Here is a 17,349-nt window from a genome sequence, read left to right on the forward strand (position 1 = left end):
AGGCCGGCCTCTCCGCCGGGATTCGTATCCTTCCTCGGCTGCTCTCGCAGCCGCTGCAGCCGGACCGGCCTGGAGCCCGTAGGCCCGCCTGGGCTGGCTTGAGCAGGTCCGGACTCCGAAAAGTCCGCCAGAGACAAAATTGGGCTCGGTCCCCAGCCACCCTAGCCCGGCCCCCCGCCCAGAGACTACCCAGGCTCCCCTGTCCTGGAGAAGAAGGTGTGAAGAGCCGACCCGCAAAAAATAGAAAAGAATCAATATATTTTATTTGGCAAAAAGTTAAATATCATCTCAACACAACAATTTGGTCAGTAGGCTTTGAGGTAACTATTGCAAAATATACAGTGTCTGTTCAGCCCGATGGAAACCCCCGATTCATCAAGGATAGAAATCTACAGTAGCCCAATGGCGGTTTCAGAGAGTATAATTTATTATCAATAAAATTAACTCCGTTACAATAAGCATTCATTTTTCCCCATTAAAGTTAAACGTAAACCATAGGTAGTAACCTTCTGCACATACTTACAGCTCCGCATTTACTCACTGTTTCTCTGGTGTAAAAATAATGTTCAAGCTTGTCTGATTGTGTACTTTTTCTTTAATACACAGATGATATAGACAAGAGATAAGACAGGACAATAGAGGGTGTAGAGACCAAAATGCCTGCATTTCAAAAGTGGAGAGAATCATGAATCTTTGCATTCCGGAGAATCCTTTATTAAAAATTTTTTTTTTTAATTTTACTGGGAAATCCTCACGGCTAGTTTACAATCAAAGGTTAACAGCCTAGTTATACAAAAGACGTATTCTACTACAGAGCTATACTCTATGAAACTGTTTTTTTCCTCATAAACAACCTGAGTTCAAATTGAATTCTAGCTTCCACAATCACAACCGGTACGTCATCCAGCACAGAAGTTTGAGTCACAAAACATAATTACCACAATAAAACACAGTGTTCAAGTATCTCAGCAGATCGCTCCGCTGCACAAAGAGCAAATTAAATTAACTACACAGACTAAAAACTATACAGCCTGCCGTCAACAGTTGTGCATTACAAAAAGGTAGTTATTTTTCTTTTGCTTTAAGTCTGGAACAGGTAGATTTTTTTTTTTTTTTAATATATACAAGCTACCACACACAGCCATCAGCGCTAATGCCCCCTTTTTGTCGTCTTGTAGAAAATGGAAAGCTTACAATACCTCCTCCATCAAAGCAGCAGGCCTAGGAGCCAGCCTGAGCAGGGTTTGCCAGGGGGGAGATGAGGCCTGGGGTTTACAGCCGCTTTGTGAGGGGTGGTGGAGGCTGGGGCGGGGGTGGGAGAAGGGAAAGGGGAGGCAGTCCCTTCTCTCTAGCTCGCTCGCTTTTCTAAATGAACCCCCGTTGCATCATTCGTCTTTTGCGCGGTCCTTGTTGATTTTCTTCATTTTCATCCTGCGATTCTGGAACCAGATCTTGACCTGCCTCTCGGTGAGGTTGAGCAGCCGGGCCACCTCGTACCTGCGGTCCCTGGTGAGGTACATGTTGAATAGAAACTCTTTCTCCAGTTCCAGCGTCTGGTGTTTGGTATAGGGGCAGCGCTTCTTCCTCGTGGAGCGCGCGTGAAGCCAGTTGGCCGCCGGGTTATCTGCCGGGGAGAGAGACACAGTGTTAGGAGGGGGAGAAGCGCCCCAGGCTGGGGACCAGGGAGCCTCCTGGGGACTCCGGCTGAAGTGCTGGACTCCGCTGAATAGGTTAGGGAAGGCGAAGGAGCCTAGGACACAATGGAACCCTGGCAGACAGACACAGGGATGGTCACTTACAATTGCACGCCCGCTGTAAAACCTCGGCTACCCCCTCCCCTCCGTGGCTCTCCTCCGTCCTCCTGTCCCCTCCTCTCTTTCCTCCACTCTCCTCACGTTGTGTAAAGAATGAAATTTGGAAACAGATCTCTTTCTTGCCGTCTAGAGGGAAACCAACCACGCTGCTCTGAATTGGTGTAGCAAGATCTGTATTTCTTTTCTCTCTCTGAATTTCTCTCTCTCTCTTTCCTGGTCTTTGCTTCTACTCTTCCTACTCCTTATTTGACCTCCCTGGAAGCCCGTGGGAGGTGGGCAGGCGGGACCCGCGCCACTGGGCGCCTCAAGGGCAAGGGCGTTGATCACTTCTCCAACTTATTTGCATAATCTGGGATGGGAACCCTCTTAGCGCGGTCGCGGGTAGCCTGATCTTAGGCAGGATTTACGCCGCCACCGACTGAAGGCAAGGGAAGGAGGGAATCGGCCATCTCCCCCCAGCTCCCCTGGCCACGCTGCCCCAGCCGCCGTTGCTGCCGCTGCTCCGGGACAATCTAGCCGCACAAAGACTCTCTCCGCCGCGCTGCTTTCGAAGAATGACCCAAAGTATCTCTGTCCTGGACCGGGGCAGCAAGAAGAGGGGCGGTGGGTCTCGGATCCTCCAGCAGCGCCCTGCCCCGCCCCCTCTCGCGGCGGCAGCAGCAGCCTCCCCTCCCCCCCAGCCCCTTGGGGGCCGTATCGTAACTGCTCCCCGGACTTGGGGTCCCGTCCGAGACGTCCCAAACTGCAACTTCTGGCTCCCGGCCCCCGCTCAGGAGGCCCCCAGCGCGAGCGAAGGCAGGCTCGAGAGAAAGCTGGCCGGCCGACAGATCCGGGTGGCCGGCGTGGAGGCGGTGGCGGGTCTGGAGAGAGGAGGCACTTACTGGGATCGATGGGGGGCTTGTCTCCGCCGCTCTCATTCTCAGCATTGTTTTCGGTGAAGGCGCCTTCGCTGGGCTGTTTTTCTCTATCAACTGGAGGAGAACCACAAGCATAGTCAGTCAGGGACAAAGTGTGAGTGTCAAGCGTGGGACAGTCACCCCTTCTGGCCGACAGCGGTTCAGGTTTAATGCCATAAGGCCGGCTGGAGGGCAAGCCCGCGAAGGAGAGCGCGCCGGGCGTGGGCTCCAGCCAGGAGCGCATGTACCTGCCGTCCGGCGCCGCCGCGGCCACGGGCGCCTGGGGGTGCACGTAGGGGTGGTGGTGGTGATGATAGACCGCGGCGGGCACGGTGTTGGCCCCCGCCGCGTGCACCGGGTTCCACGAGGCGCCGAATACCGCCGCCTTGGACTGGAAGCTGCAAGGGCTGAAGTCAGGGTGCTCGGCCAGCGCCGCTGCCTGCCGGGGGGGCTGGCCCAGGGCCCCCGGCGCGTAGCGGCCAGCACCCAGCTCGTCGGCGGCGTCGGCGCCCAGCAAGAACGAGTCCACGTAGTAGTTGCCCAGGGCCCCGGTGGTGGCCATCGCCTTGCCCCGCGCCTGGCCGGCCCGGCCTGACCCGCGGAAATTATGAAACTGCAGATTTCATGTAACAACTTGGTGGCACCAGGGGGGAAGTACAGTCACCTAATAAGTTGCCGACGCCCGCGCCCCCATTGGCCACGCTGGTCACGTGCCCTCCGGCAGAACAATAACGCGTAAATCACTCCGCACGCTATTAATGGCCCGGTGTTTTGCAGTCATAATTTTTATAGCAAAAGCCATATGTTTTTATGCAAAGGGATCGCGCTGCTCCACGATCAGGTTTGTTTTAATTGTGGCCAACGAAGATTAAAAGATCAAATCTGGCCTTGCCTCTGTACACCCCCCCCCACCAGACACACACACACTTCTTAAGAGGACTATTTTATATCACAATTAATCACGCCATCAGGCAGGCGCTGGTCCCCCCCGCGAGTGCGGCCAGCGGAGCCCCTCACATAAAATTAGACAATAATTGAAGCCATAAAAAAGCAGCCAAATCGCATTCTCGCTCTACTGTATTTAAATCTATATTTATGATATTTCATAAGGAGTTATTGTTTCAGAAGCCACGCAGGCTGGTGGGAAGTCGGGAACGACCAACAGATTCGTTTGCCTCGCCGTGGCTCCCAGCTGCAAAAATTTACGAGGACTTGGAAAGGTTAAATTAGACTGTTGTGTTTGGTTGGTGAGCTCCCTGTAAATAATCCCTGCGGTCCCCCAGGAGATGCTAGTTTACCCCCAGCCGGCCAAGAAAAGTCAAATTCAACACAGCCACGGTCCCAAACAGAGTTACCGCCACCCCTGCCCAAGCGCGCTGGGCAGAGACAGACCTCCAAGGAGGGCACCGCCTGGTGCGGCTCTTAAACCTGCCCGCCTGGAGCGCGGGGCATCCGGGCAGCCCCCAAATTCAGGGCTGTGCCTCCAGCGAAGCACCCCACCGAGGAACAAGCTGGGCGGGAAAGGCCAGCTGCACTGGGGCGAGAGGTTTGAGGGTCTGGTTGTACCGCGCGTTTGGCGGGCCTGGGGCCGGGGCCCAGCACACACGTGCGTCCAGCTTCTTGTCAGCCTGGAATCAAGAGCCCTGCGCTGCCGGCCGTGGCTAGCGACCTAGCCCTGTGCTCCAGCATCGAGGGCCCAAACACTGAGTTCTGCAAGCCTCGTCACTCTCCCCGAACCAGAGTTGGGAGAAACGCCTGGCAGCATCAATAGAACTGGAGTTGGGTTTGCGACAAGGCAGCCCCATCTAAGAGACCCCTTAGGCTCCGGTGACTAGGAGGATCGCAGGGGCCGGCCCCAGGGCCCAGAATGACCCCTTCAGGGAAGGGAGGCTTGTTCCTTCCTTTCCGGCCCCCGCCTTGGTCTAGGTTACCCACCAGGCCCAGGGAGTTTCAAGGCCTAAAACGAGGGGTTCCCGCTCAAGTCCAGGGCTAGAAATTAAAACGGGGAGGGACACAAGGCATTGACTTTAATCCCTTCCCTTGGCCTGGCCACGTTGGGAAGTTTATTTTTCTCCCCTTAGAGCCTTTCAGGTTAAATACAAAGGCCGCAGCCTCTCTGTTAATTGGAATGAGGAACAAAAATCCCAATTCCAAACAGAAAGCAGCGACTCCTAGAAATGAGGTAATTAAATTCACGTGTGAATACTGTGCCTGCAAGAGTGTGTTTCTCATTAGCCCACACCCCTGGCTGCGAGGGCCCGCGGCAAAGGCGCGCTTCCAGCTCCTTTTTTTGCCTTCATTTTTCCAACGGCCCCAGTAATCCCGCAAAAACACAGACACATCCCTTTCCCAGTGGGGACCCCCAAATAACAAGCTCTCCCCGGGAGCAAGGCGGTGAGACTGCGCGGAGACCCACCGGTTGCCCCTTCCTCAGCCCGTGCCGGGAAGAGGGAAGTGGCCGACACAATGAACTCCGACGTGGCCAGCCCTGGCCGGCCTCAGACCCCTCCCCCCTAATATGTTCCTTTCCCTGGAAATTCCTCCGCGTCATCCCCACCCCACCCCCACCGCAGCCCAAGGTGTCCCAAATAGCGGCAGTCCTCAGGGCCTCTGAGATTTCTGTTAAGGAAAATCGATCGTGGAGCAAACCCTCGCTCCTAACTGTAATTGTCTGCAAACAGATTGGCGTGCCCGGCTCCCTTTTCCATTTTTTGCACCCAAAGAAGACTTCGATTGTTAGTAGTATTTTCTTTTTCAAATAAAAAAGGCTGTTCCTTCAAATGGTTTTAACCCTAAAATGGTACGATTACTGAACAATAAGTAGGCGTGGTGTGTTAAACAGCCTTACAGAAGCTCAGAAGGAAAAAAAAAAAAAGGCAAAAACACAAAACCAAATATTTGTTTCTCAGCCCAGAGGTTTGGGAGGAAAATATTCAGGCTTTTGTGTCTGCTTTTATTTTGGAAGTGAGAAGGGATTGCGTGTACATAAAGAAATAAAAAGTGAGGATAATTACAAGCCACCTTCTTGTCCAAGAGTTCTAAAACCTTGGCCTGGAAAATGAACCCAATACCCAGGCCTGGCAAATGGCAGAGGACAGTTGAGGGGAGCACGAGGTGGGCCTTTCAGATAACAGGACCATGGGCTGTGCAATGAAAACAGTTCCTGGGCCTCCACCCTGACCTGGGAAGGGAAGCACAGCTCTGTGGACAGGAGTCTGAAGGCATGTATGGCTGTGTGAGGCAGGGGGAAGGGGAAGAGATGGTTCTTTTCAGTTTCTGATAGTGAGAATGGCCCATCTGGCCATAGACTACAACTTGGAACAAGGACTCAAGTTTGCATGTGAATGGCCCTGGAATTTGGGATTCCTATTTCCCTATTTTTTTAAATAGACTGATGCTTGGAAAGGGTCCCCTTATCTCTCTTCCCCAGCACCTGGCCACACAAGGGTGCCTTATCTAATATATTTTGAACCTGATAGAAGCCACTGGCAAGCAAGCAGCTAAGCCTTTGCCCTAGCGGGGCTCCCTTATTTCTGTCAGGCCCCAGCTCTTCTTGGCAGGCCTGGAGAGCCCGAGGAGCTTCCCCACCCGGCTCCAAGCAGAGGAAGAACAGACTCCACCGAGCCCAGCTGGGCCTCAGTCCCGGTCCGGGCCGAGTCCCCAGTGAGCTAAAGCAGGCCTCCCTGCCCCCGGTGTGGACAGACAAAGGCGCCTAGGAGCGTGGGCGCCACCCAATCGGGTCTTCTGGGCTGCGGTTGCCGACCGCGGAGAAGGAACGCAAGGCCGCCGCCACTCGGTCGTGATCGTAACCGAGGCCTTGTCAGCTCAGCGGCACTGCAGGCCCAGGCCCACGGCCCTCGACAGACGCCTCGCCGGAGCTCTTCCTTAGCAGACCCCATCCACAATTTGAGAGCTCAGAGAAAGATGAGACTCCGCCCTCAGGCTCTCCCAAGCCAGCCCCGGCCCCTCCAGAAGACCGACTTGGGAAGGAGAGGAGGCTGAGAGAAGAGAATGAGAGACAGACCGAAAATGAAAGAAAAATAAGGAAAGAGGAAGGTGCAAAGAAAAGAAGAAAAAAGAAGGAAGGGAAAAAGATGAAGGAAGGAGGAGGGAGGGAGAGAAGGAAAGAAGAAAAAGCGTCAGAGGTGATTCCTGAGAGCAGAGGGTACGCCTACAGAGAGAAGGGTAAGTGACAAGGCCGGGATCCCAGCCCCGGTCCTCCCGTTGTCTCCTGGTTGGGCCTGGGTCTCCACTAGCAAAGGGATCTTCCCTGAGCTCATACCCAGGATTGGAGGGTCTCAGCCTCCCAGGGAAATAGCCGGGGTTCCAGGCGCCAGGCCCAGACTGGGAGCCCGGGAGGCCCCAGATGGAAGCGTGCGCCCCTGACCTTGAATGGCCCGGGGCCCAGAATTCCTACCACGCCCACGGCGTCCGCGAAGGAGCAGCTAACCTGATCATACCTTCTCCCGGCCAGGTGGGGGTGGAGTGGGGGAGGCCGGCCCGCTGGCACAGCGCTGAGAAGGCGGCAGTCACGAGGCTCCTGCGCCGGGAAAGCCGAGGTTGCCACCGCAGCCCTGGCACTGTCTGGGCCTGGATGCCCTGCCTGGCCCGGCCCCCGCGCACACCGATACCTGGAGACGATTTCAACTGAAGTAATGAAGGCAGTGTCGTGCTGTCGAGAGAGAAAGGTGGATCCCAACAACAGGAAACTACCTAAATCACCGACCAGTTCTGGTGCTGCCCGTGCGGGGCTGCCTCGCCCGCCGCTGTCGCCACCGCCGCCTCCGAGGAAAGAAACCCAGCGATCGTGCCCGGCCCGGCCCTTAGCCAAACTGCGTCGCCGCCGCCACCGCGTGCCCCGGCTGCCGTACAATGCATCCCAGAGGGAGAAGCTACCGGCAACCAGAGGGTAAGCCAGGGAGAGAGAGGGAAGAAAGGCAAGAGGAGAGAGGGAAAAGGAAGGAGGGGAGAAGGCGAGAAGAGAGCAGAGAATGAGCAGTTATGCGCACTGGTTCCCAAATCTTGCAGCTGAGCGAGCTGGCGCTGGGCGGCGGCAGACGTAGGCGACTCGAAACCGCAGGGACTGCCCGGAGCCGGGATCCCTGCCTGGCCACGGCCTCCGGCGCTCACTCCCCGCCCGCCGCTCGCTCTCCGCCTGCTCTCCCGCTGGGGCGCGCGCTCCCGAGCCCCCTCCCCCGTCCCCCTTCGTCGGGGGGCCCCCCCTCCGGCAAGCAGGAAACGCGTGGCCCCGCCGAGAGCCGCCAGGTGGGGGAGGCCGAGATGGGGGAGGGGGCGGCCCCAGCGGCCCGGCCGGGGTCCACCTTCTCCCTGCGGCGGACGCTAGTGACGCCCTGTGGGCCCGGCCTGCTCCCCGGGTCCCTAGGCTGGGGGTCATCTGGGACCGGGGGACCCGCAAAACAACCAGCCTGTGCAAGTCTCCTCCGGGCTCCCGAAAGATCCTGTTTGACTTCCTCTGTCTATGCAGCCCTTCTCTCAACTGAGATCACTGGTCCAAGACAGCCACAATCCAGATATACTAGCAAGTCATAAAACTGAACAAAAGCCGACAAACCTTAGGGCACCAGGGCTATAGGGCCCAGACAAATTACGACCGTCTAGGTAATATTTAAATAGATGCCTAAAGTAATTGCAGGGGGCGCAGGCTAGTCCTCCTGTTGTAAAAGTGGTGGACGGGATAAAGTGGAAGATGAAGATAAGAAGTAAAAAAAGAGGTAAAATTAAAAAGCTTCATTCCACAGCTTTTATTCTTCTATAAGAACATAAACATCATCTTTTTTTCCACGAACAGCAGCATTACAATATTAATTTATTCTGATTTAAGATTAGAATAGAGCTAGAACTAACATTTATAATAATGATAGAATGCATTTGCTTAAAACAAGATTGGCAATTTTTCATAATAATAGACATTTATACAGATTTGTATTTATAGTTTTTCTTTTTCTGCACCTACAGGTTTGACCCTTTTATGCATGTAACTTCACAGTATAAAGGAAATTCAAACAATGTCTCCCTTTCTCTGGTCTATTCCGATTGCCCCAGCCCTGCTTGGCTTCTATGAATATCAGGAAAAAAAAAGGTGAATAATAATTAAAAAAAAAAAACTCCACAAGATAGGGAGAGTTGTGGTGTGCTTGTCTTGTGTTACCAGTGGTAACGATTATTTCAGGACAAACCCCCCCACGAATTCCACATGTATAAAGAAAACTACATTAGATTATTAATCTACAGCTAGAAAGATATGGAAATTCAGAGGTAAGTGAAATAATTTAGTTAAGTAATGCAGGACCTTGAAGAAACTGGAAGAGAAGTTTTCTTCTCCTGGTCTTGTTTGTTTCTTTCTTTTAAAGCTACGATATCTTACAGAGGAAGGAAAATTTAATCTTTCTGAATCTTTCTTTCTCGATTTCCCAATCAGCCAAAGTCAAACCCTTTTGCCAACCTGCATGTCCATGCCTGTAAACCCTTGTCTTTGCCAAGGAAGAAAAGAAGAAAGAAAAAAGAAACCCAGGTGCCTGTATCCCCTGATTAAACACAACCCAGCACTCCCGGCAGACCAGCCTGGTGACTTCTCGCACCATTGACCTCAGGCCAGACACCTCACCTCCGAGAATGGGACCTCGGCCTTCCTACTAGGTTTGCCTAGTGGCTGGCCAGAAAACCAGCTTGGCCAGGAGGACAGGGACCACTTCTGAGTAGTGGGCCTCCAAGGCAGCCAACCCAGCGCAGTCAGCACTTGACAATTAGGACAATACCTATCTCTATAGAATTTGAGCGCGATATGGCTTTTTCCCCCAGAAAACAAGTAAAACAGCACCAAGCGATCAGACAAAGAAACAAAAACTCAGAACAAACCAGCCCTGCACAGCTGTAACGGCAGGCGAGATGGCGAGTCTGGGAGGGAGGACATGGGCTCCGGCACAGGTGCGAGTTCCAAGCACAGAGGCCGAAGACAGAGGGAGGGGACCGGCTTTCTGGAAGCGAAAAAACAAAACAAAACAAAACAAAAAAACGGCGATGCCTGGAGCTTCATCAGGAAAAATTAAAGTTGGCTGTGAGCTCCCGGATCCGGTTTTCTCGGTTCATTTTCTTCAGTTTCATCCTGCGGTTCTGAAACCAGATTTTCACTTGTCTGTCCGTGAGGTGGACGCTGCGGCTGATCTCTAGGCGCCGCTCTCGAGTAAGGTACATGTTGAACAGAAACTCCTTCTCCAGCTCCAGCGTCTGGTGCTTGGTGTAGGGGCAGCGCTTCTTCCGGCCGCTCTTTGCCGTCAGCCAGTTGGCTGCATTTTCGCCTTTGGAATTACCTGGAGTTTAAGAGAATAAAGAGGGGAAGGTTAGGTTGAGGCTATGCAGGCTGCTCGTGGGAGTGAATTCGGGATGTCTCTCCCATAAGAGGGATGCCCTAAGTCACAGAGAGAGGGTCATGCCCTCTTTGGCTTGCAGAGGACAAGCAGTTCCTCCAAAAAGCAAGTGAAAAAACGAGTGGGCCTCCAGCCTACTCCCACCTCCCCAGTTACATTTTCCTCCACTTTTTTTTTTTTTTCCCCAAACACCTGTTTCAGCACAAAGCTGCCGGCGCTTGCAGAACAAACGCCCAGGAGGGCTGGCTGCATATCTTGAACTTAAGGGCATCCTTTGCTTCTCGCCCTAAGGCAGGCAGACAGCATTTCCTGCAGCCCTCGGGTTGGGGGCGCAGGGTGCTTACTTGGAATGGGAGCTGGCAGCGTGGCTGTGTCTCACCCTATTTCCCTGGCTGCCCAAGGCATGGTGAGGAGGGGAAGAAGGGCGTAGTTGGGCCAAGGGAGAAGACACCAAAATCAGATTTGGGATCAAGGACCCTCCTTCACATCTCTCCAGGAGCCAGGGGCATGCAGTCGGGGCGATGCCGAGTTCCAGGGGAAGCCGGAAGCGAGGAAGCGAAATGGCCCCTCTCTGGCTCTCAGCTTGGGCCGGGTGTCCGGGCTGGATTTGCCTTTTCTTCTCCCCACCACTAGGATTCCCGCCCCTCCAGCAACTTTGAAAAAAGCATGGGGAATCGTAAACTCGAACTTCGCGGGTTAATGGGCTTATTTATTGGCGCTGGCGGCTGCTTATTTTGGATGCCTTACAAACAGCCGCGCTATCTGCGGGTTAGCCACTTTCCCTCCCTCCCCCTCCCCCCGCGTGGGCCGCGCCGCGCAGGGTGGGACTGGACCACCGCTTGGTGTCCTCCGGGTCATAGGGAAGGGCATGCACAAGAGGGGGCTAACTCACATGTGTCCTAACCCTCAGCCTGGGCGAACTCAGACCAGCGCGGAGGACTTCGTGGTGTGGGGCGCTAAGCCTGACATGAATTTTTACTGTGTCCCCACGCCCAAATATTAAAAAGCAAGTTCACAAGGTCAGCCTGCCTGCAGCTCGGGCCAAGGCCAACCGGCTGCTGCACGGACTCCTGGCTCTCTGCTCCTTCCCTTTCTTGGGTCTGCCTGTCTGTCTGCCCGCCTGACTGCAGCCCTCTGGCGCGCCCTGCTTACCCAGGGAGTCCTTCTCGGGCGAGGCTTTGCTGCTCTCGGAAGGGGCAGGGGAGAGCTCCTCCGCGGCTGAGGACGACGCATGAGCCTCGTCATCGCCCTGCGAGCCCCCGCCGCTACTGCCGCCGCAAGCCAGCGTAGGGGGAGGTGGCGACTCGAGGGCTCGCTCCTTCCCGGCCGCGTCCGCAGAGCCCGAGGCTAGAGCGGGCGGCGGGTCGAAGCCACGTCCCGGGGGCTGCGCGGGGAACGGGCCGGCGCCGAGCTGCTGCGCTCCGCCGCCGCTGCCGTAACCCTTGGCGGTGCCATAGGCCTGCGAGAGACGGAAGTAGCCCGGCACTGGCACCCCGCTAGAGGCGCCCAGAGAGCAGCCGTCGGGCGGCGGGCCCCGCGGGAAGGGGGCCAGATCGGCAGCGGCGGCCGAGCCTTTGGGGCATTTGTCCGCGGAGTCGTAGAGGCAGTAGGAGCTCTCCTCTTTGATGTTCTGTGCGAAAGAGCAGGAGGTGGCCTGCGGCGGGGGTTGGGGTGGCTGCGGCGGGGGCGGCGGCTGCTGCTGGGGCTGCGGGGGCGGTGGGCCCTCGGGCAGCTCCATCCGGCACGACCGCGGCCCGTCCAGCCACAGGTCTATGGGCGCGGGTGCGTAGCCGTGCGCCCCGGGACCCAGGCCCCCGCTGCCGCCACCGCCACTGTTACCCGGCGACGCCGCCTCATTGCGCTTGCCGCCCAGCGCCGGGAAGAGTCCGCAGCTCTGCAGCCCGTAGGGCAGGTCGGCGGCAGGCTGCAGGTAGACCCCGCCGTGGGCGTAGTAGCCGCCGCCGCCGCCGCCCCCCGCGCCGCCGCCACCGCCTCCCGCTTCGCCTCTGCCGGAGCTGATGAGCGAGTCGACCAAAAAAGAGTTCGCGGCAGGGCTCTCCGAGCATGACATTGTTGTGGGATAATTTGGCGAAGGGAGCAGATAGCCCTTTCTGGCTGACATTTCTTGTGCAAAACATGCTGAATACGATTAGCAATCCCCCCGCACCACGGCGGGCGCCCGCAGCCAATCCCGAGCCAGAGTTTCCGCGCGACCACTCCCAGTTTGGTTTCGTAGGCGCAGAGCCGCTCTCAGAGGGCGCCCTCAGAGCCCGCGATTGATATAAATATGTAATCTGTATTGAGCCGCCAAGAGATGCACGCCGGACACCTCGGCCCGAAGGCCGGGAGCTCTGGGGGCTGCCCAAACTTGGATGGTGGGGGCCTGGCCCCTGGCTTGGCCCCGCCCCTTCCTGGACTTATGTCCCCAGGCAGGGGTCTATTTGACGCGCCCTTGGGCCCCCGCGCAGTTAACAAGTGGCGTGTTTATCGTGCACACCCTGTCCGCCTTGGGTGCCCCTCATCCCTGAAACAGAACAGACCACTAGCCCCTGGGGCGCTCTGACCACTGAGAAGCCTCGTCGGGGCTTCAAGCTCTTCCCCTTCAGCCTGGACCTGCAGCTTGCCCCAGGTCTGGATTCCGGCTCCCAATGTGTTCGACCCGGTTCCAAGGCCTCCTAGACCCTCAGAATGTCGGGAATCCAGAGAGAACTGAGAGCTGGCTCACACCACTTCTAATTTTTCCGCATCGCATCAGGAGTTCCTCCCCAGTACAATCACTGGGCCCTGGTCCCTCAGCCCCCAACGCTATCCTTCCTAAAACGATTGATTCAGTTAGGGTCTTAGCCTCTGGTTTGCTCACCTGGATTGTTTTCCCTGCAACTCCTGTCAGCAGTGGGAAGCAACTGGGCAGCATTGAGCGAAAAGACTCCCCCACCCCACGCCCTATGCCAGAGCCAGGTTCAGGCACCCCGCTAGCCGCATTCCCCTGGCGTGCTCACAGGCCATTTCAGGGAAGTGAAACGTTGACCCTTTAGGTCTTTAACTTGTCCGGAGGGGGGATACAGAGGGGAGAACTTTAAAGGGGGTATTTGGCGGCCACCTCTGTCACATTGTTCTCAGGCTTTCCGCCTTTAGCCTTGGCATTTGCACACTCCCGGAGGCTATGACAAGAACCAGTGTCACCACACTCCTGCCTCTCTGTCCCCTCCCCTCTTCCCCCCTCCCCTCCAAATCGGCGGCTGGGACAGCCCTCACTCCCGCAGTGCGCGCACTTTAACGAGGCCCGCGGCGAGGAAATCCATTCCCTGTGAGGTCTGGCTGGGCTCATGGCCCAGATATAGGAGAGCTCTGCGCCCAGGCCCTTTTGCTCAGCGGACACCGGACCTCCTTTTTCTCTGGCCCTGCCGGGAGGCGTCCACTTGGTCAACTGAAAGCGGCCGACCAGGCCGGGGGCTAACCCGCAAGTGTGGGCCCCATACATGTCTCAGGAAATAGGACGTTTTCCGGCCGGATCCAGTGGAGCCCGGGAGGTCGCTGCCTTGCCCCTGGACTGTGGGCTATATCTCTCCGGAGTACCCTGAGGCCTGCTCGCCCGCCAGCTCCAGCCTCTGCAGAGGCCTTGACTGGAGTTGCTGAACGCCAGGATCCCAGGAAGCAGAACGCTCTGGCCTCAGCGCTGCAGGAAAAGACCCGGGTATCCCGGGAGATCAGTCCGGCACTTGGCCTGGTCGCTAGCTGTATGAGTTTCACCTGAGGAGGAAGGGAGGAAGAGGAGCCTAAGAGAACCCCGAGAGCGCACAGGAGAGCTGGCCGCAGATCCGGGCTCTGGCTTCTGAGATTCAAGCAGCTGGGATCGCTGCCGACCCCGGCTGCTCGGCGCGAGTCGTCCTGGAGGCTGTGCCACCCACCGCTCTCTGCGCTCCTGCCACCTCCACCTCTGCGCCCACGACACGCTCTACCGACTGAGCCTCAGGGTGAAGAGGAGGATGGAGAGAAAAAGGAGAGAGGGACAGAAGGAGAGAGAGAAAGAGAGAAATGAGAAGAGCACGGGAGATAGCCAGTTCTCTCCAACCAGACAGGGTCCTGAGGCCACAGCAGTCGCGCAGCCGAGGCCGCCGAGGGTCAAGTCATCGGGTCTGCGCGGAGAGATCGTGAACTCGCCTTCTCTTTCACATCGCTCCCGCGCACCAGGCCAAGGCAAATTCTTACGCGGCTAGGTCCATGAGGTGCGCTAACCTGAGTTCAAAAATGCTTGGAGCACCCTTACCCGTCCTTATCTAGTTCACCAAGCGGGTGGAACTGGCTGAGAGTGCTGCGCTTAGCAGTTTCAACGAGAAATGCCACAAAGTCACAGACTGAGAAGGAGGCTTTGCCCCTCAACATCGCCCATTCCTCTCGGAAAAACTCTGGAGAGTGGGAAGTGGGTCCCTAGAGTGGAGATGGTTCTTTGAGGAAAATGAGCCCCTGGCTGGCCAATTGGCGGGAACTTGGGGCCTAGAGCCCATTCTCCTCGGAGCTAAACACAGAAAGCAGCACCCCAGGCCTCAGGTTTCTCCAGAAAAGCCAATGGCCGTCAGGGATTACGTTTGAGGTGGTGGGGCCTGCGAAATTAAAATGAAGGACAACGACTTAAACCTGTCTTTCATAATCTTTTTTGGAAGTTGGGGCCCTTTTAGAAAATATAAGACAATTTCTTACTCCTATACTGTGAAAAATGCCATCTGCACATTCACACAATAGAATTCATCATTTTCAAGGGGTTTGCACACCCCTCAAATCTTTCCCCTTGGGCGTGCCAGATGCCCTTGAACTCATACTTTCCTGAGATTCAGCCACCCTACCAAATTGGCTGGTAGGACAAGCTTAGTGCTCCGCTGTAGGCCGCTCAGGCCTGGTCCCGTTAGGGCCCTGCAGGGCAGCCAAATGGGCTTCTAGGTTGAAAGGGATCCAGGACCAAGAGTGCACACGTGCCAACCAAGGTTACAAATGTCAGCTTGGTACTGCATGTGCCACGAGAAGGCTCCCCCAGCTGAGGAGTGGAAGAACTGGAAGGCCTGCTGCAGACCGTGGCATTGGCACTTGGGTCCTCACCCGCCTTTGGGGAGAGCCAGATGTTTTTCTCCAGCGTGACTTTTTCCCCCCGTGTAATAAACCAAACGGAGATGCTGGATTTGAGCTGTTTCTTCCATTACTAAAGACAAGAATGTGTAAGCGGGGGCGGGGGGGTGCATCTCGGGCCAAGGACCGCAGCCCCACCCCACCCCCACTTCCAGAGAGGGGAGCACAGTGAGAGGCTGCTGGGGGGCCCCGGCGCGGACTGGCCGGCAGCCGCTGGTTCAGGAAAGAGGATACCGATGCAGCAGAAGCTCAAGTTAAACGCCGCTGCGCTCCCCGGCGGTCTCGGAGTCACCAGCATCCCAGAACGGTCCCAAGACTCCAAGCTCCCTAGACTGTAACACCGAGGTGTGAGCTTCCTCAATAAAATATTCCATTTATCGATTGCCTCCTCTTTCCTGACCCCCCCCCAAATTAAGAAAAAGGATTCAATTGCATCCTGAGTCGGCTTCTGCCCACTCTGTCTCTCTCCTTCTTGCCGTTTGCCTCCTTTCCCCTCTCCCTCCCTCCCAACTGCTGAATTTCTTCTTAGTCCTCAAATGCCTTTGACCAAAACCCTCGGTGCCTGCTTGCCTCAACCAGGCCTGTGTAGTGGTTACCCCGCAGCTGCTAGAGCCTATTTTTTATTTTGGGTTAAATATCGCCCATTTCTACCTGGGTGGCAACTCTCCCACACCCTCACCCCATCAAGACCATGGAGCCAAGTAAAGGCCAGGCCCCTGGAAAAAGCCCTTTGGTGAGGATGACGCTGCAGTTCATTGATAGTGAACTCCTCTTCCTGAGTAGGCCCTTGCAAACGACGAGAAATAATAAACTGTTATTAAAGGAAACAGGTTTTTTTTTTTTTTTTAAATACTAGGCCCTGAGTTTGAGATAGCCAGTAAACAGTTTGTATCTGGAGGCTGCTCTGAAAGCTTTCGGGGCTCCGGGTGATTCTGTGGACTGTGATGATACGCTGCGGCCCACAGAGGAAAAATAAACACTTTCTACATATCCGGCTTTAACCAAATTTCAGGGCTTCTGCGATTCAAGCAGCAGAATTTCCCTGTAGTTAGACAAATTTTCCTAAGCAATGACATTCTTTTCTTGTTCATCTATAAGAACATTGACATTTCCAGGGAAATTTGATGTGCCTGTCTACTTTGAATTGATCGGGTGCAATCTATACCTAAACGACACATTAAAAAAAAATTTTTTTTTTCTAAATCAAACGACTGAGCTGGCCCTTTCCTCCTGGGGTGTCTTTTCACACACTCCCTGAATTGCAATATCCTTAGTCCTATCTACAGTAAACCGGGGCTAGCTTTGAAACTGGAGGCATCTGTCTGGAAATTTAGGGAAGGCTTGGGCTGCAGAGAGCAGCTTACCTTGTGGCACCCACTCTTGCCCGTGTTGCCTTTATCCTGACATAGTTCGGGAGCCCGCGGTGAACAAAGGCCAACGGCTTTTGATAGGCAAAATTTGCGCGCGTGTGCACACACACACACACACACACACACACAAGGCAATACCTACTTTCTCTGGATTGCCCCCACTCACCCATACATTGCATATATGGGGAAAAGAATATTTCAATGAAAGGAAAGAAGAAAAGTTTAGGACAAAAAATTAAATATGGAAGAAAGGGAATTGGAATACAGTCCCCCAAATATATAAGTGAACTATGATGATTTAAAACTTCGTTTATGAAAACACTGATGGCTTGATAGCTCGATCAGAGGTTATCCTCGGTGCAAGCTCTTGAAAATGCGTAGGTATTTACCAACTGCGGCTTCAGACAAAAATAAAACGCGCCTTCTCGGATTTGGCCTTTTTCAAAACAAAAGTTTCCCCCAAGCAGACCAACAGACCTAAGGAAGGCACCTAGTCGCAAACTAGCCACCTCCCGGATGTCTGACCCAGGAAGTAAGCCCGCTTGAGCTATTGTTTCCAATAGAAGGGCAGAAACTTTGTTTTCTCCAAATCCGCCATCTCCTCCCCCCCCCCTTTTTCGCCCCCATAAACTCCTTTTCCAGCACAACCAGGACCCTTTTACCTGACGTCCCCCCCCCCCCAATCCGGACTCATTCCATTTGAATTTTTCTACAAAATCGGAAGATCACCTTGGGTTGAGGTGCTGGCGCACGGATCTAAAATCGT

At 55.2% G+C, this 17,349-nt stretch overlaps 2 protein-coding genes across 2 annotated transcripts; both read right to left on the bottom strand.

The window, feature by feature from the left end:
- Window positions 1-1,334: 1,334 nt before the first annotated feature.
- HOXA9 (homeobox A9) lies at window positions 1,335-3,329 on the bottom strand. The gene is made up of 2 exons (XM_049893669.1): window positions 2,696-3,329; window positions 1,335-1,624 (listed from the first exon to the last, which is right to left on the bottom strand). The coding sequence occupies exons 1-2, from the start codon at window positions 3,270-3,272 to the stop codon at window positions 1,386-1,388; spliced, it is 816 nt and encodes a 271-aa protein (XP_049749626.1). The 5' UTR covers window positions 3,273-3,329; the 3' UTR covers window positions 1,335-1,385.
- Window positions 3,330-9,743: 6,414 nt separating this feature from the next.
- HOXA10 (homeobox A10) lies at window positions 9,744-12,217 on the bottom strand. The gene is made up of 2 exons (XM_049893706.1): window positions 11,248-12,217; window positions 9,744-10,038 (listed from the first exon to the last, which is right to left on the bottom strand). The coding sequence occupies exons 1-2, from the start codon at window positions 12,215-12,217 to the stop codon at window positions 9,764-9,766; spliced, it is 1,245 nt and encodes a 414-aa protein (XP_049749663.1). The 3' UTR covers window positions 9,744-9,763.
- Window positions 12,218-17,349: the final 5,132 nt, after the last annotated feature.

The sequence above is a fragment of the Elephas maximus genome, chromosome 8 (genome assembly GCF_024166365.1).
Source record: "Elephas maximus indicus isolate mEleMax1 chromosome 8, mEleMax1 primary haplotype, whole genome shotgun sequence".
Taxonomy (NCBI): Eukaryota; Metazoa; Chordata; class Mammalia; order Proboscidea; family Elephantidae; genus Elephas; species Elephas maximus.

Bases quoted from the DNA above. Each gene is read 5' to 3' on its own strand.
- HOXA9 (XM_049893669.1), bottom strand. From the start codon at position 3,272: ATGGCCACCACCGGGGCCCTGGGCAACTACTACGTGGACTCGTTCTTG. The intron at 1,625-2,695 runs GTAAGTGCCTCC...TCTCCCCGGCAG, and splicing joins CAAGCCCCCCATCGATCCCA to ATAACCCGGCGGCCAACTGG.
- HOXA10 (XM_049893706.1), bottom strand. From the start codon at position 12,217: ATGTCAGCCAGAAAGGGCTATCTGCTCCCTTCGCCAAATTATCCCACA. The intron at 10,039-11,247 runs GTAAGCAGGGCG...CTTAAACTCCAG, and splicing joins GCCCGAGAAGGACTCCCTGG to GTAATTCCAAAGGCGAAAAT.